Here is a 26,634-nt window from a genome sequence, read left to right on the forward strand (position 1 = left end):
TAAAAGTTTATCATTCTATACTGTGTTCTTGGCAGAGTGTTCTGCAGCTTGTAGCAGACATTGGGAAATGACAAAGCAACATGTAATAAAGTGTAAAAGAAGCAGCAGGTGGGTCTGAGTCTACATTCAGGAGTATTAGGAACTTCTTCTTTCTTGAAATCCATGGGTTTCTGAACAACATCAGCTGTGGATATGGCGCAGAACGGGCTGGTTGTTATCAGGCTGTGTTGAATATACCGAGCGCTTCCTCAGGTCTTCGTTGTAGTGTTTTCTGGATAGTAAATAGAAGATAGTGGGTTAGTCGACGTTAGAAGGCAGCAAAGCAGCGACTTTCACAATACTCTCCTCTTTCAGGTCCCAACAAAGAAATTAAGATGTTTCTAGCTGAATTGGGATGTTAATATGCTTTATGCTCTTCATATTTAATCTACTATTGCCCCATAAATAATTCTGAATGTGAATTTGAGATTAAATTATTGTCTTTGTTTACTATGATTAACAGAAAATAGAGATTAGTATTTTTAAGTCTTTAAAATACTCTATTCCGTATAAAAAGATGGTTTGTGTTCCGCAGCAGAATGCTTTCACCTCTGCCAAATCAGCGTGTAAACTAGTTATAATCCCCGTGCAGTTGTAATTACTGACATGGTTTGGATGGCTTTACTTAGTATTAAATCCTGACATTGTCTTTAAGAACTAGTTGGAATTGAGATCGTATCAATAAAGTTCTCACATTTCACATCTTTCGCAGTGGCCATAATAAGCCGAAGTTGTGTGATTCATCGCCTACCTCCCGCCTGTTTGTTCTTTTCAGTATTGCCAGGCTACTGGTGTGTCACCGGAGATGTAAATACCTGCCGGCCAAGGGGTCATTGTCTGGGCTTACACAATGGTACCAAATCGTTTGAGCAGGTCTCCTTGCTCCGTACTGTGGACTTACCGAATGCTGCTCAGAAGTGGAGCTCCAGAGCCCAGGGAGCTTGGCTGGACTCAGCAAAGCTTGTGATTTTCTGCTCTAAACATATTCCATCCCAACTGTAATTTCTGAACCAGCACTTTTCAGTTCACAGGTCCATTATGAGTTACACAAAATACTCTGATTCATAGGCAGTAAAAGGTGCTTCTCTTCTAATACCCTCTGTCATCTGTGCAAGGAACTAGGTTTTGTTTAGTGTGTGTGTGAAAGGAAGAAGAATGAGAAAGGATTTGTACAGTACTTAAGCTGTTGTTTCTTCAGAGTTCTTTCAGGCATTCTTCCAAAAAAACCCTGCAGGTTGTTAAGCTTATGAAGTTTCTGAAGTTGTTGTATTCTTGTAAGAGTATTTTTACAGCTATAGAATAAAAGCTTGAGTGTGTAGGATTCTTCATCTGCTCATGTTTGTATCAATTCTCATGTGTTCAGGGAGAGTGTGTTGGGAAAGAGAGCGCATACACATATAGGGAATTGTTACAGACATGCTGGTGGCTCCCAGGAGACAGCTGGGTTCTTGGCTGCATTTTTTGTATTACCTCATTAAAAGCTTCTTTAACTATTACAAATCATTATTCACATGATTTACTGGGCTTGAGGATGCTGCCCCAAGATTGCAAGCATGGCATTTTTTTTTTCTTTTTGAGAGAACTATTTGAGAATTTTAAAGGAAAGCCAAGAACAGCAGCAGTGATCTGCAGAGATGGGGACATTACATGCTGCGTGCATGAAATACATAAAGATAATTACTGCCCAGATTTTATGCAAAGGTTGTGGTGTTACTGAGTGCTGCAGTGTCTAGCAAAGTGGGTGGCTCATAGAGAGTCAACTTTGGGAGGCAGATTTCCCAGATACAGGAACCGAAATGAAGATCCACAAACTCATGATGTTCCCAGAGAGGCATAACTACTAATTCCAGAGAAGCATAATTTTCATACTAAAAATTTTTATCTTACTGTGATAAGCTCAAGGAATGTGCCAAGGCTTTGGCCACACCTTCCTCCCCAGCTGCTGCGCATTGTTGTCCATGCTATCTCCTGCATGTCACCATGAAGCACCTGGATCGCAGGTTCTCACTAATGGAGTCCAGCATGCAGCTATCCTTCACCACTGAAGACAATCACTCACTTTGAACCTCTCCACCAGGACCCTTTTCTCCATCAGATCCTTTTCTGCAGAGCTTTCTTTCCGTCCATGTCCAGTTTGTGCTTGTGCTTGAGACTGGTCTGTCTAAGGGCGAGACTTCCTGAGTTCCATGAGGCTGCTGTCAACCCATTTTTCCAGCCTGTTGAGACCCATCGAAGTGGCAGCCTTACCCTCCAGCTTATCTACAACACTCCCCTGTTTCACGTCATCTGCAAACATGTTGGCGAATGACATTTGCCCTGTCTCTTCCTTCCACATCAACCAAATGCAGAAGGGTAGTTGGATGAAGAGGAGTAACATGCTTTTAGGCTGAGACAGAGCTAATTAAAAAGTGTTATCTCTCCTCACCTCATCATAAGCTTAGTGGCAGCTCTAGTTAGGATGAAGTATTTTTCTTAATGGGACAGTTCTGTACAATTTCTGCTGCTATCTGCTCCAGAGATGGTGTTGAACTGGTTGCAGCAATGGACTGTTGTAATATAGCGTGCTCCTCTGCATAGTTTTGTTGTTTGTTTTGGGAGGGGTAATTTAGTACCCATTCAAGCCTAAATTTTAAAATTCTTACTTTATCTTCACTCTTTAGACAAGCAAAGCCCGCTCCTGTATGGCTTATGAAAAGGGCACAATGCTGAGGTAGTTTACCTCAATGTCAAAATGTATAAATCTTGGGAAACTTTGCCTCCTATTGGTTGCATTGTATCGGTTATCTGGTTGCTCCGTTTGTAGTGACATTTTTACATTAAGCCCTGGAGCCCATCTATATAAGTAATAAGTGGAAACAGTGCAGGCATCTGGCAGGTTGAGAGGGAGAAAACTTCAGATTTGCAAAACTACTTAAACGAGACTGGTTCGGGAAGTCGGAGTACACAGGTGCTTGAGGGCAAACCCAGTACTGAGTTTTTCAGCATGAACAAGTGCTTGTTGAGGGAGAAAATGCCAGCTGAAAAGGCGAAAATGCCAAGCTGCCTATCGTCACCTCATTCTCTGTTTCACTTTTCTGCTTTTTTCCTTCTCTTCCCAAGAAATATAATCATTCTGTGAGACCATACAGTAAACACAGCCTGAGACAGTGGTGCAGAACAGAGGTGAACTGAGCACTGCTCTGGAGGAGGAGACCCAACCAGTGCTGCAGGAAAGCTGAGGAGGGAGGCACGGAGAAGGGGTGGGAGCCCTGCCCAAGGACTCATTGGCAGAAGGCAGCAGGAACAGGATACGTTTCAGCTTTTGGGTGGCTCTGGGAGGAGCAAGTGTTGGGATTAAAGTGTCTTAATGGAATTGTTCCTTTTCATTTCAGATGCAGACAGTGAGTTTCATGGGGTGAATTTTCTGCCAGAAGATCTGAACGAGGCTCCACAGGAGACAGGAATGAGGGTGAACAAGAAATACTCCTGTCTCCCTGCTGAGGAGAAGGGGATCCACATTATCAACATCCGAGCTATTGAGGATATAGGATATGACCAGCATGAGAGTACAGTGAGTAAAGGACTTCCCAGATGTGTCATAACTGGCATACTGCGCTTTGCCCCTCAGCTTATTTTTCATTCTTTCCATTCCTAGGGTGCTTTGAAATCCTCGCCCTCCCTTTTTCAGCAGTGCTGAGGAGGGTTGCCACCAGCCACAGTACGTGCCAATGTAGTGGGGTTTGTTCTTTGATGTGAAGAAGGGAGGCGAGGGATCCTTGTTTAACCTGCAGCATAAAAAGGAGGTGGCTATCCTCAGAGTAAGGGATCTGGTAAAAAGGCTGTGGCAACCTTTAGATCTCTTTGCCAATATAGACTAGGGAAAAAATGTCTAAAATTTTGGTGCGTAAGCTATTCTTAAGAGAGATAACGTTAACCTAGTATTCTGTAGCACACAGCAGAGATTTCCAGTGTCGTTACTTGTGCCTTGGTTAAATTCTTTAACACTGATTTTACAGTTAGTAATGTGAGTACCCATCAGGATTAGGAGGTGGTTATGTCCTGAACACAAAAAAAAGGGATTTATTCAGGTGAAGGAATTGAAGTGGAGTGGGCTGCGTAACCGATCTCACTGGGAGAGATGTACCAGAAAAAGCGATACCTGATTCATTGTGTTTGTGCTTAATTAGGATGGAGCATGGAGGGATAATTCTGTCAGAAAGTAAACATCCCTCCTGCTGGGGTAAAACTGAAATGGCTTTTCTCTGTCTCATTCACAACTGAAGGGACATGGGCTTTTTGTGGTCTAAGTCAATGCAACTCCTTGTTTCAGTGCAGCAGCACAGCAAGAAAGGATGCGGCCTATGAACATCTCTCACCTTTAATACCTCATCTTTAAAATAATCAAACCATTTATTTCTTTGCAGCAGGACCAAAAGGCTCCTTGGAGTTTTTGGCTATATCCCATCCCTTTAAGAGTGGGATACAGCTATTCTCATATATCAATACATTTATTGAGGCTTCAGTATCCACAGGTTCTCCTGAGTTAACAGTTGAGCCTCCTCAGGGTCAGCTTTTCGACAGGAAAATTCAAAGAAATGTGAAGCAGCTCTTGTTTCGTTTCTGCGGTGTGACCTGTCCGCTTCCTGGTGGCAGAGAAACAGAGACGCTAGGGATTTTCTGTGCCCCTTTCCTCCACCCAAGGCATGCTCCAGGAGAAGAGGAGCTGTGGCCAGGATGTATGTGCAGATTGCTCCTGAGCTCCCCAAGCAGTTAGAAACATCTGGCGCACCTACTGCTGTCATCTGCCAGCGCCATCCTCAGGCCTGCCCAGTCCTTTATTGGTCTCCAGAACAGACCAGTTAATTGCTGTCCCTCGTAAAGTCAGTCCAACAAGGGCAGGAGGTGGTTGGGGGCTGAGTCTTTTGCCTGTTTTGTCTCCCTCCACTCCACTGAACGTCAGAAATTTATGTTTAATTGATGATAAGATCAACACATCTTTAAAAATTAAATGCAGTTAGTTAACTGGAAATCACAAGGTTCCTGTAACTTGTTTACAACAACTGTTTACTTTGAAGAAATACTGAATCTTGAAAATCCAGTTAATTACAATTTCTTAATATTTTTTGATAGAAAATTGCATAACTGATTTGCCTGCTACAAGCAGACTGTCAGCTTGCTTTAAAAAAAATGTTCTGCATTTACAGATGCATGCCATTAATCATGAAATAATGAGAAAATAATAGTTATTAATGGTCTGCTATGTTGTAGTTATGCTTAAGAACTAAATAGGAATATCTAGATAGAGCACAAACCTGAGCAGCCTGTGCCCTGAAGAGTGAGTTATTGTCATGGCTAAGTAAGACAGGTGTGGAGCAGGAAAAAGGGGGAACAGGACAAAGTGAACCCCATGGTGGCAGCAAGTGCTGTGTTATTTTATTATATATTTCTGTATTTGGAGCAAAGGCTTTAGGTTAAGTGGAAAAGCGAGATGGGATCCTGAAGGAAAAGGAGAGAGAAGCAGATAGGCACAGAGCAAAGCTGCGAGGGGCTGAGGACCTGCAGCCAAGCTGGCCTGGGCGGACGTGGTCAAGTCAGGCTCAGGAAAGCGGTGAATGTTGAGGCATCCCCACCTCGGCAGACGCTGCTCCACATCCTGCCTGGCATCTCGGGCGTCTCACTGCCTGCCAGTCCTCCTCGCTGCTGTGTGCTCCCCTGATGAGACGTGTCTAATTCCTCCTCCCTCCAGCTCCGGGAAGATGGGGTTTGCTGCTTGAATTTGTGGAGTAAAAATCTCCCCGAGGCCAAAAGGGAAGAACATGCTGTCCCTTAAAGGCACCAATTTATAGTTAGGGTGGCTGGGACCTGCCCTCCCCAAGCGATGTCTGGAGAAGTGTGCAAATTTGTGTGACACCGGGTGGGTGTCGGTGGAGTTTGGGCTGTATTGGCAGTGACAGACTGAACAGGAAGCTCAGAGGTTGCTCTTTTCATCTGGGGTTTAAAATTAGACTGGCTTAGGAACAACTCTTTCCAGATAACTTAAATTTGCGGGTTTATGTATGAAATAAGCAGAAGGTGTGCGTGTTCCAAATGGATTTTGAGCGGTATCATTGGCAACTGATGGCTAACTGCTGTCCTTTGGAGCAGAAGTCCTTTTCCCTGCGTGAAGGCTTAATGTTCTTCTGTAAAATGAAAACCCAGAAAATGTCCTTGGTCCCTGAAAAGCCACTCCTGTGATGAGTAATTTTTATAAAAATGAATGCAAGTTACTAGTCAAATTTCTTTTTTTTTTTTATAATGGTCTGTGCATCTCCAAGGGCAGGATTGTGAATTACGTACAAGAAGTGCTATGGAAAGTAGAAATTAATAATCGTTAGTACTTTTGTGTGTTTCTACAGTTGCCCCATGCCGTTTTCAGGTAAATGTTCAGAAATGGAATTGTGGTTTAAGTCTTAGATTTCTTGCGTCTCGCAATGCTTACACAGCGTTTATTCACGATGGGAATACAGCCCTTGCCACTATCACGTTGCAAAGTGTCCCAGGTTTTATAAGTGGGGAAAAAACGTGATGATGGACTCAGTAAGCGGTGAACCCACTTCTCTGGCTACGGTCCATCTGCGTTTTTGGCCGCGCTCCAGGACCAGCTGGCTCCCTTCAGTCTGTATCTGAGATGATCTCCTTCTCAGATGATATGAACTTGCAAGGATAGATAAGAGAAGTGAGAAGTGTTTGCACATGATATTAATCTGTTTGTCAGACTTCAAACGCAGATGTCTCTGTCTCGGGTGGAAAAGGACAGATGATCTTAGTGGTGATTAACCCCCCAAGGGGAAAACCAAATCCACCACGTAGCTGACTTAGGAGCTAGTGTGCTGGTAATTAGATTAAATCCCAGTCATTTTAGGTATTTACTTCTGGCCAATAAAATCCCAGCTGGCTATCAGTAAAATTGCAGGTGTTAACTTGCAAAATTGCTGTCACTAAGTAACATGGGGGGGCTCCTGCTGTGCGGTGCTGTTTGAGGATGGGTCATTGTGTGCTCCAGGCAAGAAGGAGTCCTTGATACAAGGATGTGAGCTGTCTGGTATCCGTGTTGGTGTGTGTACTCATTACTGTTCTCCTCTCTCCTTCTCTCCGCACCCCCATCCCCTGCTTCCAGTTGTTAAACTCCCTATCCAAAAATCCAGATGCTGACTGCAAATACGGACTCTACTTCAGAGATGGCAAGAGGAAAGTAGACTACATCCTGGTTTATCATTACAAGAAGTCCTCGGCAGGGAAGGCACTCATCAGGAGAGTTCATCATAACGATTCAAGTGCCCGAAGCACCAAGCAGGACCAGCAGCTTCCCGGGAAGGGAGTGCAGCTGGAAATGGGGGAAAGCGAACCTCACGTGGATTACCATGAAGATGACAAGAGGTTTCGCAGGGAGGAGTATGAAGGGAATCTCGTGGAGGCTGGTCTGGAACTGGAACGTGATGAGGATGTAAGAAACCAAACAGTTAAATGTAAGGTGGATGACTGGTGGTCAAATTCTGGGAGAAACTGAGCTATTCCTATGATCCTGGATCTGATCAAGGTTACACGAGCTCCACTCTTCCAGAATTTGATTTCAGTCCTGGCAGCGCCATCCTCGCCCACGAATTTAATTTGCTTCACAGGAATGGGCCGCAGTGTTGTTAATGCCCCAATGAGGTGAAGTTTCTTAATTTTCTTGGCCAGGACTCAATGGCACATCCACTATTGCAACACAGCTTGTTGTTGTGTTGCCGTATCTAGAAGTGAGGCTTAAACTGCTTTGAACTCTAATCCCAGTTTGGTGGGTTTATAGTACCAGTGGTTTAGATCCACTGGTCATTCCAGTTCTGATGAAAAATACCTGATACAGACAGTGACGTTTTTATACCTCAATATAGACTTCAAGAGAACTAAATCTGTTCGGGAGGTCCTGGTATATGCTCTAGCTCGGGCGCGTGGGTCTGTATTGCCGTTTGCTCTTTCCATTCTTAGATCTGGACAGTACAGCTTGTAACGCCTTTCACCTGTACCCTGAAAACAGTATTATTCTATTAAAAGACCATTAGACTATATAAAAATTGATGTGTGTGAAGTGCTGCCAGTGTGTGATTAGTAGAAATAGCCACGGCCCTATTAATTTCAAAGAAACCTATTACAATTAGCTGATCCAACCAATACGCCTGGAAGTTCCCATGAGAGAGGGTAAACGGTTATGCTGGTTTTTATTTACATGATCTAAAAGTTGAGATTAAACATCTAGACCTGTGATCAGAATGCTAAAAAAATAAACCTGCCATCTATTATTCAGGCATGTATATAATGGGGGGTGTTTTTTATATATATGTATAAATAAATATCTTTTTTTTTTTTTTTTTTTGCATTGTGTAATGCAAAAAAACCCTTTCACTTCTGTGTGAAAATAAGAATTGCTTTCCGTCCAGCTCGTAAGCTGTTGTAGAGAACTGGAAGGCTGCCTGTGCCAAGTCATAGATAACTTAAATTCTTTGCAAGGTGGGAGGTCCCCACCTATGACACGTAACATGATTTCAGATCGTGCAGAAGGGCTCAGGCTTCAAGGCAGGACGCCATGAAAACTCTCTTCAGTGAAGGCAATTCAGAGGTGGTTTGGAAGCGATGCCTTGCGGGAGGGCTGGCTCAGAGGGACCAACTCCTCGAAAGCCAGAGAGGAGTACAGCCGCCTGAATGCTGCTTGTTGTAATAACTGCCTGAGTCTGTAGAGCAGCAGGATGAGGAAGATTCAGTACAGTTTCCTTCTCTTCCGCTGCCGAATGCAGCGAGCTCGGTATCGTTTGTCCCAGGGTTTGTAATGATTACCCCCGTGGGAGTAGATACGGGGTATGTGGGAGTGCCAGAAGCAAAGCCCCGTGTCCAGCCATCTAGAACAGAGCTCAGAGGACTAGCAGGACCCAAACATAAGGCTAATATTATCAACATTTATCCTTTTTTTCCCCCGTCCTGTTTTGTTGCATTCTTTCTATCTGTTTTCCTAATTAAAATGCAAAGTGTTTTAATGTAGATATTCACATCTGTCTCGGAGGCTGCTCCTTTCTTACTGCAGTCCTGGTCCTCTGAGAGGCTGAGCAGCTCATAGGAGGCTCAAGGGCTCTCTCAGCTCCATTAATTACCACGCTCTCCAGAAATCATGCTGTTTGGCTGGGTGCCTCTGCCTCACATTTAACCAGCTTAGCCTGTATTTGTGTCCGTAGTTGTTCGCTTTTACTTCCCAAGCAATTTTGATCTGTTTAACCTTGTGAAAGATTATAGCATTTTTGAGTCATGTTTTATGACAGCTCAGCACAGAGATGTGTTCAGTGATTGTCCTCTTAGAAACCGTCTCAAATTAGATTTATCGTGTTGGGGGTAATAGACTGTTCCTTAAATGCATATGGAACACAGGGGGGAAAACAGTTCATTTCCTCTCATCAGTAATCTTCTCTTGCTTTTTTTTTTTTAAGACTAAAATCCATGGCATTGGATTTGTAAAAATTCACGCGCCGTGGAATGTATTGTGTCGAGAGGCAGAATTTCTCAAGCTCAAGATGCCCACAAAAAAGGTGAGTCCTGATTTTCTTTTTTTCCCCTGGAAGGCATCGTTTAAACATAGCTTATCTCCACGCAGCTTACAGATGCAGACTTCTCTTCCCACAAGCATTTTTTTAAATAGTTAAATAATCTGTGCAAAAAAATGAGAGTAACAAACCTGCTTGCTTGGGGCAGCAGAAAGAACAGCTGGGAGGAGGGATGGAAATCAAGAGTTGCTGGCCAGTACAGTCTGTACACAAAGCAGGCGATTTCAACAGTGCCTCATGCTCTCAGCGTGCTTTAAAAGAAGAGGTTGCCATCGATGATGAAATTTCTGTATGTGTTTTGGAGGTTTTTTCTTACCTGAAACACTAGACTGCTAACCGCGACCATCGGAGTCACCATTTGGGTGCAGGAGTCTCGCTGGGTTTGGTGACTCTTTGTATACATCATTAGTCATATTTGCGGGAGCTGGGACTACTCTCCCACAAAATAAATCACCTTTCAGAATATTTGAAATATCATTAAAGGCATGACAGTGGATTTTCATCAATTCTAAATCATCTGTGATAGATAGCTACCTGTTCAGTGAGCACAGCTTGGAGATGAATTAATATTTAAACACATATTAAGTGCATGTCCCAGACTGCAGGGGAAGTCTGTAATGGAGGAGGAGACAGTCTTAAAGCCCAGCGTCATTTATTACAACACTAAAGCCACACTTTTGCTTTGGATTTCATATTAATCCCCATTATTACCTCACCACTGATTTTAATGAGAAGCACAATTAGATGAAGTCTGTTGTGATCTTGTGGGTAAAGCTGCTTTGCCACAAAAGAAAAGCTAGGGTGGGCAGTTGTGGGGGTTTTTTTCTTGTGTGAAAGAAGCCACCTCAGCCTGCAGGCATTGCCTGGAGAGGCCACGTGCCTGAGAACACCTTCAGAACCCTAAAGCCTTATTTCCAGCCAAGCACCTTCCTGCAGCGGGAGCCCCACCCTGGATCTGCACATAGTTTTTGTGGCTCAGGGAGGGAAGCCTGTAATCCTCTCATGTGACCTGCTACCACAGTTTCTGCGTTTAGTGCTACAGAACTGCAACAGGCAATTCAAGACATCTTGCTTCCTTTGTTTGGGAAAGAGGAAACTCCTGAAAGCTGCACAGTGTTCCCAGGAAAGCGCTCCCCCTGGGAGAGCAGACCACTGATGTCGTTTTGCAAGGGGCTCCATACCTCCTTCATTTCTTTGTCTCATTGCACCAAGAAAATAGTAAATGTCAGAGGCGCTGGTGTCTCAGGATCCGAGGCTGAGTCTGTCTCCACTGAACAGTCTGTCTCCACTGAACTCCCCAGTCTAATTATCTGAACTCCAACACGGGCCATATTTTGCCTCAGAGGAGAAGCAATAGGCTTTCCTTGCTCACCTTGGTTTGCCTTGCCCATCCACCTGTGGCTTCCTGACTGTTTTCCAGAGGGTAAGCTACACTCCCCGATGGGTGCTCGTGATGTTCTTATTTAACTGATGGTTCATTCCTTACATACAGTTCACTCTCACTCATGGATAACCAAAAACCAATCAAGTGTAACTGTTTTTCTTTTTGCCCGCTCAGATGTACCAGATCAATCAGACCCATGGTCTTCTGAAAAAGATTAATTCTGTAATTCAAAAAATAACAGAACCCATCCAGCCAAAAGTAGCAGAACACAAACCGCAGACGGTGAAGCGCCTCTCCTACCCGTTCTCCCGAGAGAAGCAGCACTTGTAAGTGAGAGCTTTCTGTAAATGTCCGTGTCAACAGGTTCCAGCCTCTCTGGTAGCAGCTAAAGCACCAAAAGGTGGAGGGGAGAATGAATGCGAACTCTTTGTTAGGGATTACTGTAAAGAATATTTCCATTTTGCAGTAAATTTACTTTTTTTTTTCTTTTTTTTTGGCTCACTGTTGAGGAGTGAAGCTTTGTAGAACCACTCTGCGAAATCTCTGCGTGTTTTCGCTGCTGTTGTGGAATATAATACCTGTCTACCAACTGTTATGCTGCCAAACACCGTTTATAACGTGGTTTACAATAGTCTCTTTTCCACGTAAAATAAAATGCTCCGTAAAATTCGTAGGCAGAGATGTGGGCTGATAAATTTCAGAGTAATTGCATTCATCTGGTATGAGCAGCTCACACATGTCCTGCCAACCAGGCCTTGTCTTGGGCAATGTTTTGAAGTCGGTGGTAGCTTCGCCATCGATTTCAGATCAGTAAGAACAGCAGTAAACGTGGGTGTAGGAAAAAATCCTAAGGTGGGACCCAGCCAAAGTTTTGACTGGCCTGGATTGCTTTGCTGCTCTTCCTTGGCCAGCATCCCGGCGGAGAAGCTTTGAAGGCTGCGTTTATGTGTGTGCCAGCTGGAACAAGTAAGAGTCCTAGGGCAGGATTTCTTTACTCTGCATAGAGGGGTTTTAGATTTTAATCAGGGGATGCAGAGCACTGATAAGAGTTGATTTACAAACGTGTTAGTGGGACTGGTCAATATATGCGACATTTGACATGTTCTTGGACTTGCAGAAAATGTATTTATGTATTTATTCCATGTCAGATGTTCCTACAGCGAAGGAGCCTGGTGGCTCAGAGAAAGCCCCAAAGATGCCCTTGGCTGAGGCATATCTGTGCCTTACGCTCTCTGCAGCGGTGGCTGTTTTTAGTGAGACCATGTCTGTCTTTGCTGAATGAGGGAGGTAAGAGTGGCCTCACAGGGTTTAAGGCACAGGAAAGATGTAGAGATTATTAGGAGAAATTCGGGGCCAGCAGTGGTCAGGAATTCAACTTAACTGAGCATCAGCCATTGAGAGAAAAACCTATAAATATAGATAACCAGGGGAATATATAAGCAGCCTCTTTAAAATATGAGAGTTGGGATGGACTTTCTTTTTAATGAGGTTCTACAAGCTGTTCTTTAATGTTAGCTATGAGAGATCCCCAAGAGGAATGAAAATATCGAAGGGGTCAACAAGAGCAGGAAATTACTGGCTGGTTTTTAACCTAATGGGTTTCCTTCTAATCTTTTAACAGATTTGATTTGTCTGACAGAGACTCCTTCTTTGACAGCAAAACGAGAAGCACTATAGTAAGTACCGTATGTAAATAATTCATGGTAGACGTAGCCTTAGTCGTGGCGTTAGTAGCCCCTTTGCCAGCTTTAGTACAACGCCTGTTGCGGGTTTTTCTTTCTTAACCAAATGCCGGGGATCGCCTGTGACAGCAGTTACTGAAATTATAAGCAAAGCATTTCCAGCTTCAGTTTACGTAGCAAATAGTCTTTGATGCTAACGGGTTGCTGTCTTTTGGAAAACAGCTTGGACCTTCTATCTAGTTCGTAGTTAACTGGTTTCTTTGTAGACATATCACCAGAATAGATGTAGATTGTGCTGCTGGTTCTGCCACCGGCTGCCTGCACCCCCATGACTCCCTCACCTTGCTGAACCATACATTGCTCTTTCTGTAAAAAGCTGGGAAATCGCCCAAGACAAATTGCAATGAAATGGGCAGGTATTTACAGGGAACATTATTTAGAGATTTTGGGGGCAATTCCCTTGACTGGTGTTAAAAGTGCTGAGGTTTATGATTTTTATTTGCCATTATATATTATTTGTATTTAACATTAAATGTTACGTGAAAGTAATGCAACAAGGACAGAAAATTGCATCTTGCTCTGATTGTTTATGCATCCATTCACCCCGGTGATGGTAACGCGTGTAACATACAGGCACACAGCGCTGGGACTGGTCTGAGACATCACTGCCTTCGTGTTGGAGGGTCTCTCTACTCCTTCAGGCTGGCACGGGACTTTTCCTCTCATAATTAAACTTCTGCAGTTCCCTTACAGAAATGAAGCCTAATACAGGCATATGATATCACAAACTACATTTGAATGCTTCCTTGTGACTTACAGACCATAAAATAGAGAGGAGGAGGAGGAGTAGCAGCCCCCGTCACAGCCGCTGAGGGGGGGATTAAAGGACAGCTCATGTAACATGCAGGGCAGTTGGAAGGGACCATGCCAAGCAGCACTTGCTGCAGCACTTTTCAGATATAACGTGGACTCTTTGCCCCGTTCCACTGCTGCTAACTGGGGCATTGGAACGTGACTGCGAGCCTGCTTTTATCTTATATTCAACATTGGCCTTTTGGGATGCTAAGTGGTTTCAAAAAGAGCTTATATCGCTGTTACAGCTGCGGTGATAAGGGGTGTAAGATATCTAACTTCCCTTTCCTGCTTCGAAATTCCAGTGTGCAGACTCCCCGGTGTAGTTCCCCTGTAGCCTGAAGTGCGCTGATTTGATGTGAGCGCAGGTTATCAGGGCCAGGAGAGTTTGACAGGGGAAGGCAGATACAGTGGCACGGAAATGGAAGAGACAAACATTGAATTGGTTTATTAGAGATAAAACGTTTCATTTGAGATTGAGAAAAAGCATAGCTTTTGCTTGCAGACTTTCTTTTATATGTGTAGATGTATAGTAAACTTTTGAGACACTTAAGGGAGCAAATGAAGAGTTAAAATTCATGACAAGAGGCTGTCTGAGAAAGGTAACAAGGCAAAATAGCACCATAGAATGAGAGGGTGAGTAGGACTAACTGAACAATGGGCTGAAACAAAGGGAGCTGATAGCAGAGGCTGGGAGGAAGAGGAGTGATGGAGAGGGTTTAAACTGCTCAAGGAACACTGGGAATATAACAATAATGCTGGTAGTATGTTGCTTTGTTTGAAATACCGGTAGTAAAAGACATACTGAATGTTTCCCAGCACCGTTTTATCCTGCGTGCATTTCTCTTTGTATTCTTATTTCTTAAAGTTCTCTCCGGACTTTCTCATATGTATTTTTAAACCACAGTGCAAATATTGACCCTTCTGCCTACTGCAAAATGAACAGGAATCTAGTCACTCCCTGGGAGGCTGTGGTGACTAGAAGCTAAGCCAAAGACCTTTCACTTAAAAAAAAAAAAAAAAAAAAAATTACATAACTAGAAATCTCTGTGACAGCCCTTTAACTCACTGGAGCCAGAAGACAACAACAGGCAGATGAGCTGCGGGGATTGCCCCGTGTGCCCGCACTTGGTTTCCTCGCCGAGTTAGGCAAGCGGCAGCCGAGTTAGCACAGGGATTAGCGGGCGTCCCCAGGGAACTGTCGCTGACTCCCCAGGCAGGCCAGGCCACGGGCTGCAGGTGCTTTTGTGGGTGGTTGTCCCCTGCTGCCCGCTCCTCTGCCAGCCTCGCGCCGGCCGGGCGCTTGCCTTGCCTACAGGCGTCGCTGCACGGGGCGAAAGCTTGACCGGTCGGGCAGCATGCTGAGATGTGCAAAGGTCATTTGACAATAAATGCAATAAATCCTAAAGCAAATACGTCTGTTTTGCCACGGAGGTCGTGCAAGCTCAGAAACTTTAAGGTCAGGCTGTGTTAGTCCAGTTGCTGACAAATGGCTGCAAGCTGTGGACGCGTTATGAGCCTGGAGCTCTGCTGAAGTCCTTGGGTTGAAGCCAGCTTGCGCCATCGGTGGTGAGGGAAATGCTGGCCCACCCACCGCCTAGCCCGGGTGGAAAAGGGCTTCTGCTCTTTGATCAATGTCTGATGTGAGCGAAAACAGCGTTTCTGTTGTGTGAGGGGTTCGATGTAACCCTGCTTCCCCCAATCAATTGTCTCGGTAGCTGGCTGTTTAGTTAAGACTTATCCCTCCACAGATAACTCGCGTGGAAACCTTCAAGCCCCCATCTCCTGAATACCGTGACTTTTATTAAAGAATTATGACTTCATTGACATCCTGGTTTTGCCAATATTTGAGCTGTACACAGAACTGCTTGTTTCTCTCACTGGCAGTACCTGGAGTAACCCTTTGCTTTCTTTTATTTTACTTCCGTAGGTTTATGAAATACTGAAAAGAACAACGTGTACCAAAGCAAAATACAGCATGGGTAAGGAACTTTATTTGGCTTTAAGACCAATATAATTTTCAGGTATTGAAGATAATTGCAAGTTGTAACAGGCTGTGGAGTTCAGGTGTTCCCCCTGCTCTCTGATGTATGTGGATATCATTGTTTTATTTGTAAATTTAACTGATGTAGATGTTTGGAATTTTGTCAGATGTGAATTTAGAGATTTGACTCTAAATGGCAAGTGAACATATAGCCCCTGCAGATGTTGGTTAGGGCCTTTGCAGCCGGGCTGGATGTGATATAAACCAGTGGGTAATACGTGCTCTGTGTTGGTTCAGTTTTATGGTCAATAAAGTGGATGAGGGTATTAAATTCAGTAACTGCCGTGAAAATCTATGGCTTGGCTCATTCCTTTTAAATAGCAACCTCACATTTTTATCGTGGGATGGCTTTTCAGTGACTTGAATGAAATGGTCTTAACTGATGTCTGCTCCAAACGCTGTCCTAAGTGGAACTGAGGTTAACCTGGAGGAATGGGTAGGGACTAAGGCATGCACCGAGAGCTGGCCCAGCTCCTAGCCCTCAGAACAGTTGTTGGAAGTCAGTGGATGCAAAGTTTGTGCTGCCGTGGCCAGCAGTTTTAGGATTTCAGCCTTAGGGCTTGTGCTCTAAGAACTAAATTCATGATACGGGTAAACATGAACTGCAAATGAGGTCACCTTAAAGATTTGTTGGCAGCTTTTCCTGTCCAGCTGTTATATATTTTATATATATCGAGATATGTAGGTATATACTTGGCAGTGGAACCAGAGCTAACAAACAGTTAATGGTAAAGCAAATTGTATGAGGTGGGGGCTGAATTCCCTTCTATCCAAGCTTCTTAACAGACAACCAGCAGAAAGAAATTGGTGTGAAAAAAGCGCGTGAACATGGGAGAAAGTGTTTGATAACTGCTGGAATCTGTATAGCATATATTTGCCTATGAGCAGTTAAATAAAACAATGGGAACTTGAATTACAGGTAGTTCTGTTCAATATTGACCCATCAGCTGTTTAGAAATATGTCAAATAATAGAAGAATAATTATGCCAGAAACAATTTCCATGCTTTGACTTCTCTGTTGAAGAAACAACATACAATGTACAATTGCTGAGTGCTTATATACACTAAATTTTGGTGTTCAGCCAGTATCAACAGAAGGACTGTTCCTTGTAGCATGGGAAATCCAAATGAATCTGTGACTTTCGGGACCCTTTTCGAGTCTGGTGCTGGATCGTTTTCATTGGAAATTATGTATTTGCACTCTTGAAAGGGGCAGGTCACACAGCTCAGTTTGAATTCTTGCCTTGGAGTTGGTTACTCACTTGATTTATTTTTTTTCTTTCTTTTCTTTTTCTTTTTTTGGTCCAGAAATAGGAAACATTAGAGATTAGTTGAATAGGGCGGAGGCCAAAGGAAAGGCAAGTGTTAGGATTCCTGGATCATTCTGCGTGAGACTGGCAAGGTCACACAGTATACCTAATAAAAATGCCATTAGGCAGCCTGTCCATGGGTGTACTGAGCATAACTCAGTCAGGTCCTTTGTGTTCCGGCGCTGGGATGTTGGGTTAGAACCCAGCAAAGGTTGCAAACAGATTTGAGCAAACACAGATAACGCTGCAACGTTTCTGCGCAGCAGGAGAAAGGCACTTGCCCGGTGCAATCTTTGTTATTTTTCAATTAGCAAACATGTGAATCTCTTCATTGTTAAATACTGATATGTAGCTCTTCAATTAGTCACGCAGCCCTACAGTAATTTATCTGCTCACTAGTTGTTTCTGCCAGAAACATGGAGACATTTACAGACAGAACTGGATAATCCTAACTTGGGACTCTGAAAATTAACAATATTGCAGGATACTGAGCACTCCTGGAGCAGTCCCTCCAGTAGGTGATTAGTATCTCAAAAATGTTAATGAGCTTGAAATTTTAATTCTCATTTCAAGAGCAGTTAAAAATGTCTCGGTGAACCTACAGCGAGCTGTTTCCTGGTTCGTAGTCTCAGTTCCTTCAAATGCAGTCCCACGCTCTTTTCTTAGCAATGAGCTGATGGACACCATGGACCATGCTGTAGCACATCATTTTTCTTTTCTTTTTCTAAGTCCTTTTAAATTCTCCACAATGCCAGTGGCCAGATTTTTGGGGTTTTTATTGGCATTAAGCAGATTAGCCTTGCGCAAAGGCAAGTACTTGACTTAGCTCTGATTCAGCATCCAAGACTGGTTTGTTGAATCCCCAAATGTATCTTCACGCAAAACACGACACCTTCAGAGGTGGGTAATACTCCATAACTGGAAGCAGCTATATTAGTGCCAGCAGCTGCAGGAGGAACATCAGAGAAGGAATGTGCTACAACCCTCAAGGTCCAGGTCCAGCCAGGTGACCTTTGGGAATGGTGCAGTGAGGGGCCGTCTCGAAGGGCCCCTCGCTGTTGTGCTCCTCCAGACTTGTGCGTTAACTCCTCCCGTACTCTGGCCCCGGGTTAAGGAGCGATACCGCCCTGGGAAGGCAGGACTCCTCCAAGTCCCCCCCCACATACGTGATGTAGATGAAGCATGAATTGCTTTCAGCCTCATGCATGTCACTAATAAACGGATGTGTAAACAGGAAAAGGAGAGGGAAGAAAGAAGGAAACTACCCTTTTAAATAAAAGCCGAAAATGTGGTAAATATGGTAAGTATGACGCCAAGGTCTTCGCAAAGGCTTTTCCTGCATTTTCTCTTGATCAATCTGAAATCTGAATTCAAAACTTTGTGTGGATGATGTGTGTATGCGTGTTCCCGTATGCCATCAATTCCAGCCATATTCTTCTCGTGATCGAGCCTTCTGCTGCACACTTTCAAACCTATGGACTTGCCCTTAAATCAATCTGACTTTTCAGAAAATGTCATTTATTTTAATGACTGATTTCAAGTCATTGGCTTCTAATTCTTGATTCTCAAATATATATGACTTCCTCTTGCTCTCTGCAGTTTTCCATTTTATAAAATGAGTCATGTTTAATAACCTATATGATTAAAAATGAAACTACGTGGAAAGGAATGAGATGGCAGAAGAATCATTATCTGACCAGATGACTGTTATTTTGAGGGAAATCTCCAGGAAGGATGATAAAGTGAGACTGTCTAACCTCAAAATTGTAAATAATTATTATGTCTTTATTTTTCAAGGGATCACCAGTCTGCTTGCCAATGGAGTTTACAGCGCTGCGTATCCTTTGCATGATGTAAGTGATCTCGGAATATATTGTACATGTCTACTATCTGACACCAAGAAATCCGTAATGTGTTACCTATTAATGGCATCATCCCAAACACGAGTGTTTTGGCTCCTGACTTCCTGCTCAGTTGTATCGCAACTGCAGCAACTTCTGCAGGTTGTTTCCATCACTCTGCTCGCTTTTAGTGAATTCCCCACCACTCTCCTGCCTTTGGTGTGATCATAAGTGACGTTTGAACAGAGCATTAGAAAAGCTGTTTCAGTGGCTAAACAAATAAAATGCTTCTGTTGTTTTCTGACCTGCTGCCCCTGAAGTCTCTGGCATCAGTGCTGGGAAACATTTATTCCTGGGGCACTGAGTGGCTAATTCTCTTGTCCGCATCTTCCTGGCATCCCCCTTGCCAAGTACAGAGACGTCAGTGGCTGCGTGTCCATGCGATTGGTTGCCATTGGAGCTAAAACCATAAGCAAGAATTTGAAGTGACAGGTTTCTGGGGACTGGATGTGACTGCAGACCTTCTTACTGATGAAATCTGCTTTTGAGCAGTTCAGTAAGATGTCAAGAGTGTGTTCAACTACAGCGTTCATTGAGAGGAGTGGAGAGGGGTAGGGAATTTTGGTGGCACTTACACCCGAGCTGGGGATCCCCATCCTGCCAGAGGTGCTCAGCAGTTGGATACCAATGACATTTTTATTTAGAAGTTCAAGGCAGGACCAGAACTGACAAACGCACACTCTTAGCCAGACCCTGACAGAAAGGCTTGACAGATGTCAAGGGGACGAGGCTGCTGGTCGTGCTGCTCACGCTGTACTGACAGCGTGAGCATTCACGGGCTGTCGAGCCTGGTGCCGGTTTTCTGGCGTGGGATGTGAAGATGAAATGTGTCTTCCTAGTTTTCTGCTCCCCTCACTCGTGCTGGTTTTACATGGGACAGCAAATGTTTTATCTCGGTGTAACTGAGACCAGAACAGCCTCTTTATCTGCCTGATGTTTATCATAAATGTCAGGCACTTTTAAAATACAGCAATGTCGCTTAGAAATCTAGAAATGTTAAATAAACTTCTCTGCATTTACTTGTCTCATGTCTTTAGACAGATACTGATAGTCTTACATATAAGTTATTTATTGTCTTAGTTTACTCCTTTATCATATTTAAAAATAGCTCCAAATTAAAACCTCAGATCTAATCAGCCCTGAGTGTTTGGAGAGTCTGGATAGGGATCAGCTCTCTCAGCTGGTCGCTCCTCTTTCAAGTGGACTGAGCTGAACCCCAAATACCATGGCAATACCGCATCCTTTCCCTTGACATTTTTAGGCCACCTTTATCACTTATTCATTCCTTTTTGCCCAGTGACAGATATTATTACTCTTTCTTAATGTGCCCGACGACAGAAGACAAAGTGTGCTCTGACAAATGGACTCCTAAAATACAGCATTATTTTACAGATTGCTTTTTCTGGTTTTGATGCATTAAGTGAGTGGGATACGTGGGTATGCAAGATGCATAGCAGCTCTGGGCAAGACTCACTGAATGATGCAGATTTTCTTTTTTTTTTAAAGGGTGACTATGAAGGTGAAAACGTTGAACCCAATGACAGAAAAGTAAGTTGATGTAAAGGGAGTTTAACATATTCACAGGGGTGCCAGCCTGAAGAGTCACCTGTTGGGATCTGGGTGTTTGCCAAGATTTCACAGAAAATACTGCAAAAAGGCACTAAATGCCAAGCAACAGAAGTACAGAAGGACTCAGTAGTGTTTAAATTTGCCTGAATGTGGAATGCAATATGGACATGTCTAAATTACCAAGCTCAATAATACATCTCTGGCCATATTGGTAAGCGTATTGACAGCATTTACCTCCAGCTCCTAAAGTTCAGATGATGTAAGTCCAGGCCACCTCTGATGAGGATATGCTCAGTCATATTCTGGTGTCCCTATCTGTCATAAATCCTGCTTCGCTCAACGACGAGCTCCGCTCTCAGCCCTGCAACCTCTGCTGCATTAATGTGCTGCTGACTGGGAGCGTGAAGATCAGAACTGAGCGGGGAGGAGGTAGGTGGTTGAAAACTTAAGCGTAAAAGTTATTGGGAAAGGTAAAGGTTGAATATTCTTCAGAAGTGAGACACTCTCAGCAAAGCTTTAACGGGCACTGCTCAGCTAGAGACTGCCCCAAGGGTGGATGATGATGTGTTGCATCACTTACATCGCATAACTCTGCGGTTTAAATTGTGTTTTTATTGCCTGTAGACGAAAACTGAAGTAGGTTACGACCAGTTCTCTTGGGAGGAGCTACTAAATTTGGGTGCCATATATGCTGGGCTTTCAGGCTTGAAACTTTGCCTTTCCAGTTTATTTCATGGTCACATCGCCAAAGAACTGCTGTGAGCATGCAGGTCATAGGAAAGGCAGATTAAAAGCCCTTCAGGTTGGCCAGATAAAAATAGGTATGAAAATGAAAGGTCTGCTTGATGAATGAAAATGAAAGGTGCAAATGGCTCTTCAAAAGACGCCGGCCATTATTTCCCCTCCTCTATTGATTTGTGTTTAAAATACCACATACCTGTCATTTCACTATTGAGCAACGCATTGCTCCAGCAAAAATAGGATGACAGTCCATGTTTCTTGAAGGGTCTGGACTATCGTCTTTATTATTAACTTCTCAAACCTCACAAATCCACTCATTTCACAAGCTCACTGTGTGTTTGAAACTGTTTAGCTTGGCTTTCGACTTCCAGTTCCCTCAAATACTCTTCTGGTGTGTTTTGGCATGTCTCTTCTGGTGTCTTGAAGCTTTCTGTAATCTAACCCAGTGCTAGGCCAGGCTTGTGCCTTTTGTAACAACAAAATTAAAGATTCAAGGCACAGAAATGAAATAAATATTTAGGGCTAGTATGCTGATCTCCTCTAATCATGTCTTTGAAGCTGTGCTTTGAATATTAGGCTGATAAATGTCAGGATAAATTAGATAATTCATTTGTACTTTAGGCACAAATTTAGTTTGAAGTGTTGTACAAAATTGAAACGTGGCCCCAATGCAAAATCTCCTTAGTTCAGTATTTTCCTGATATGCCTGACCAGTTTAGATCACAGAAAAGGAATCTAATCTAATCTTGGCTTGTAAAAATGAAGTAAAAGCATAATAAAGAAAGGGTCTTAGCTAGTGCACATCGACGTTGAGGTGTCCCAAATGATTAATTTTTTCCCAGACGTAGCAGCTGGCCTTAAACCTCTGGAAATCATAGCTGAAACAAACCTAAAGCAGAATAAAAATAAAATTCGCAGCAACGTTGCTGTTTAATAAAGGCCTGACTTTAGATTCTGCCTTTATTGCAAGGAAACTAATAAAGAGTAATGATTTGGAAAATCCCCAGTCCACTTATGTTTTTGACGTCAGATTTCTGTAACAGTCAAGAAGTTGTGGAGATTTTTAAAGCCTCAAACCATTTGCACGAGAAGTGCAGCAGTTCAGCGTGGAACGTTTGTGTTCATGATTTGGGAGGCGAACTGCAAAGCCGCTGACTAACTTCTCGGTGATGAAATGTGGAGGGTGGCCTGGGCAGGGGCGGCGGCGGGACGGCCGGTCTGCCCTTCCTTGCATTGCTGTTTTGCTGGAGAGATGGAGGAGGCTGACATCCGTCAAGTTTCTCACGATAAAACAGCCTGCAGATTTCAGCAATAACATCCTGTTTAGTCTGTTCTTCCCTGAACAAGATGAATGATGTTGCCCTCCCTGAAATGGTTTAGGTCTCGATTCCCCATTGCAGTTTCTTCCACAGCTGAGCTGGTTGTGCAGCCCTCACCCACCGACAGAGGTTTGGGTAACCAAGCGCTGACATCTTCTGCCTTTTTTTTTTTCTTTTTTACCCAATGTTCAATGAAAAGAAATACTTCAGCAATAATCCTGCTCTCTTACACTTGAGGAAAAATGAAAAAGTCGGTGGTGTTGCCCAATGAATTAATGAAAATAGAAGTGACTATCAAAGCACCTCCTTGAAATATCAGGAGTGGGTTCAGAAACATCCTGCTACCAGGTTCATGTCACTGGGTTGAAGCAAGGAGAGAAGTGGCAAAGGGAGAAATGACTTCAGAAGCAGATCTAAAGCTTCTCTTCCCCTTGTTCCACAGCAGGGGTGATGGCTGGGTGGCCAGCAAGCACAGTTTGCCTTTCTCAGTATGTGTTGTACACACACTCGTTTCTTGTTCGCTCTGTCAGGTGAACTGAAATAAGAAAAAAACTCAGATCTGCGAAGTACTCTATATATTTTACAAAGTAAAGGATAAGATGAAGGTCTCAGAGGAAACTATTTTTGTGAGGGATTCAATTTTCTAAGTCACTAATGGGGATCATTGTTTTCCTTGGCCCGTATCCTAACCAAAAGGATGAGTAGAAATCGTGTTCTTTTAGTTTAAAGCTTAAAAACTCTTAAATGCCGCCTTTGAGGCACCTCTGCACAGCACCTCTTGGTGGATGCTGAATATTATAGTTTGTACAGCCAAAACAAACCAGTTTATTCTAGAGGTTTTTTTCTGTCTTGTAGTTCAAAGCACGTTCATCTTTCACATCCGTTCTGCTAGATGCCTCCTATGGATCATAAAATCAGGACGAGTCTCCCTGTCCCCGCTGTAGCTATCCATCAGTCCTGTGGCTGAAGAGCCTTTTAATGTACTACCTCACTGCATTACGGCATGCCAAATCATCCCATTTCTTTTTAATACTTAATGCAGACTGCGTGTATTGGCAGATTATGGGTTGAAACCATAAAGTGGTGAGACCGGATCCATCGCGTGAGCTCTGCGGTTGGCTGGGACCAAAGGAGACAACGCTCGTGTACGCGGTGCTTTAGCTTTCACCTTGCCTTTCTGTTTTACAGCTCCTGTGTGAGGAGTGGGCGAGCTACGGAGTCTTTTACAAATACCAGCCCATTGACCTGGTGAGGTGAGAGAGTAGCCCTGAACGTCGTGTTTCCTGGGGCAGCACTGAAGCTGTGCACAGTGATGGTGGTGCAGGTGTCCCTGCGGGGATGCTGCCCTCGGTGCCACCCCGAGGGACTCTGGCGAATGAGAAGTTCACTGGAGGAAACAGACTTTTCTGTGGGTTTAGAAACATGCTGATGTATTCCACCTAGCGTGAAAGCTTGCAGGGAACATATTTTTTAATGAATTTTGTGGTGAGAGCTGAGACTCTCTGAAGAAAATGAGGTTCATTTTAAGAGGATTCACTCACAGAAGATTCAAAGATACCAATTTACACAATAAAACACGTGGGGTGGGGAAAAACGCTAGTTGGACTGATTTGCTTTCATGGTGCCCATATCTCTGGATTATCTCCAAGCATCATGAGAAAGAGAGTCCTTGAGAAGAAAAAAATTCCCACAGGTCATCAGATCTTACTTTCTCCCTGCTTAATCCAGCTGCGTTTCATAATTTTAGCCCTGTTATATTTTAAGAAATAGGAAATATTTCTCTCCCTCATTTCTTTTTTAAATGTATTTCAGAAAATACTTTGGAGAGAAGATTGGACTATATTTTGCCTGGCTGGGAGTTTATACACAAATGCTTATTCCAGCTTCAATTGTGGGGATTATCGTTTTCCTCTATGGCTGCGCCACTGTGGATGAGAATATACCAAGGTAAAATATATAAATAAATACTCATAGAGTCTTTTATTGGAGGCCACTAGGAGCTCAAAGTTACCTTTCTTGAGAAGTGTTTTGTCACTAATAGCCAGGGCACAGCTGAAACTGTGGCTCCCAGTTCCTAGGGCTTGCCCTGTGCCACCTGCAGCCCGACACCCCAGTCCGTGTTTGCTGGCTCTGGCTCCCCTGGGTCTCTCTGCCAACTGGTGCTTACTGGAGTATGGTGTGCTCCCACCACTCTTCCTTCTCGTGCCCTGCACGCTTCATCTTTTGGAAGTTGTGCTTGAAACGAAGCCACCTCCTCACAGATCAGGGAGCTTGCAGTGCCACCGATTTCTGCTTCCAGTAAGCGATGGAGCGCTCCCAGGGCTGAGAACGGGCAGCAGAACAGCAGCGTGTTCTTACATCATTAGCATTTATTGTTAAGATGACTTGAGGAGTTTGCATTGATGTACTAAAAATAATTCTTGGCCAGTTGCTCAGGTGTTGGGTTTTTTCCCTAACTCAGATCATTATGTTAAAACAAACCCACAAAATACTGCTAATGATGGGGTTTAGTGCTTGCCATCATCCAGTGCTGAGGAGAGCATCGTGTGACATAAAGATGGATCGAGACTATACGTTCCTAAAATAAGCAATTGTGGTCAGATTAACAAAATCTTGGTGTTTTACTGCTTTTAATTTTTTTGTCAGTTCTGTATTATAGTATTTTTAAAGCCCTATGATTTTGTATTATTTGCCCTGCATGCATCGTCAGCTGTAGAAGAAAATTACATAGTTCATACAGCAACCATGAGCCCTGAGTAACAAAGCAGATAATGGATATCGAAAATAGATAGGGTTTTTGCTCATTAAGATTGCTTTGTACTGCTTCCAACAGTTGAGGAAAGTCAAAGGGAGGGTCACTGCTGCTATTTCACAGATGGAGTGCACGGAAATAAATTGGTTGAACTCCAGCCTCTTGATACTCAGCATGTCCCTTATACTTTATCTATTGCTGTAGTTAGTATTTCAAAACAAGGGTGATTTTTAATTTTTTTTTTTTTAACTATAAGATCTTAGAGTAAGAATGATAGAGCCTTATGCCTCATGTAGTGCTATCTCCTGTTCCCTGGAACAGAAGTACAACTGGGGATGGAGGGAGGCAGCAGCCTTGCATGAGGATTTCAGCCCCTGCAATGGTGTTAGGTGACAGCCAGAGCTTTCACTGGGGCAGGGGCCGGGAAGCCCTGAGAGGGCAGTATCTGATGGTCCTACAGACCCGAAACAGATGCTGTACAAAGGAGGAAGCATCGTCGGAGCATGGAAGATGGAGCCGTATTCACCATGTTTTTTCCGTATCTTGTTGCCTCATTGCAGTATGGAAATGTGTGATGAGAGAAACAACATCACCATGTGTCCCTTATGTGACAGAACATGCAGCTACTGGAAGATGAGCTCTGCTTGTGCGACTGCCCGCGCAAGTCATCTGTTTGATAACCCTGCAACCGTCTTCTTCTCAGTCTTCATGGCTCTCTGGGGTAAGAAGATATATGCCTCCATGCTAAGTTTTTAATTATTTAAAACACAACAGGAAGAAACAGAGGAGATAAAGCAGCGTCTTTATACTCAGGCAGTTAATTATATAAAGAACTTCTCTCTTTTTTTTTTTTTTCCTTTCCCATTAAACTGTCATCCCCAAATTTATATTCTGGACTGAAGGCTCAAATTCAAAAGTTGTTCAAGATGAATATCAAATGAAATTGTTAAGCATCTGTCATAAAACTGCTGCGTGGTATGTCAAAATTTCATTAACAGGATTGCACAGCTTGCCAAAAAAAAAAAAAATCTATTTGCAGAGCCAGCTTTCACTTTAGAACATTACAGAAGAAATGTATTAATGTACTCTGGGGTTGAGGGGAGGGGTCCGCAGGGAAGTGTAATGGCCTTTAGCGTCTCTGGACAAACCAAGATTGATTCTTGAGTGTGCTCTGAGATGCAATTAAGTTTATCACCAAACAGACATCGTGCATGTAGAGCACGAAGTGGGAGCTGTGGCATTACAGGTATCTTTTCTGATGCTGACTGGCTCTGTACTTTGAGCATGTCTTTCTTGGCATGTCTGTGGCACTTGGTTAAAAATATTAACCCTCTCAGGAAAGCTTTGTGAGAGTGTCTTCAGGAATGGTTACAGAGGGTTTTACTCCTCCCTGCTGGAGGAGGGATGGGAACCTCCTTGCTCAGCACCCCAGCACCAGGCAGAGGCACTCCTGTCGC

At 43.5% G+C, this 26,634-nt stretch overlaps 1 protein-coding gene across 1 annotated transcript in view; it reads left to right on the plus strand.

Moving 5' to 3' along the window:
* The first annotated feature begins 3,481 nt into the window (after nt 1-3,481).
* The window catches only part of ANO1 (anoctamin 1, calcium activated chloride channel), a 44,229-nt gene continuing 21,076 nt past the window's right edge, over nt 3,482-26,634 (plus strand). Inside the window, exons 1-11 of the mRNA XM_010138041.1 lie at nt 3,482-3,589; nt 7,175-7,501; nt 9,510-9,608; nt 11,182-11,333; nt 12,629-12,683; nt 15,472-15,523; nt 18,693-18,748; nt 20,303-20,344; nt 23,614-23,678; nt 24,238-24,372; nt 25,738-25,898. Coding sequence (XP_010136343.1) covers nt 3,482-3,589; nt 7,175-7,501; nt 9,510-9,608; nt 11,182-11,333; nt 12,629-12,683; nt 15,472-15,523; nt 18,693-18,748; nt 20,303-20,344; nt 23,614-23,678; nt 24,238-24,372; nt 25,738-25,898 — 1,252 coding nt within the window. The remainder of the gene's footprint in view (nt 3,590-7,174; nt 7,502-9,509; nt 9,609-11,181; nt 11,334-12,628; nt 12,684-15,471; nt 15,524-18,692; nt 18,749-20,302; nt 20,345-23,613; nt 23,679-24,237; nt 24,373-25,737; nt 25,899-26,634) is intronic.

The sequence above is a fragment of the Buceros rhinoceros genome, unplaced genomic scaffold (assembly GCF_000710305.1).
Source record: "Buceros rhinoceros silvestris isolate BGI_N320 unplaced genomic scaffold, ASM71030v1 scaffold14396, whole genome shotgun sequence".
In the NCBI taxonomy this organism is placed as follows: Eukaryota; Metazoa; Chordata; class Aves; order Bucerotiformes; family Bucerotidae; genus Buceros; species Buceros rhinoceros.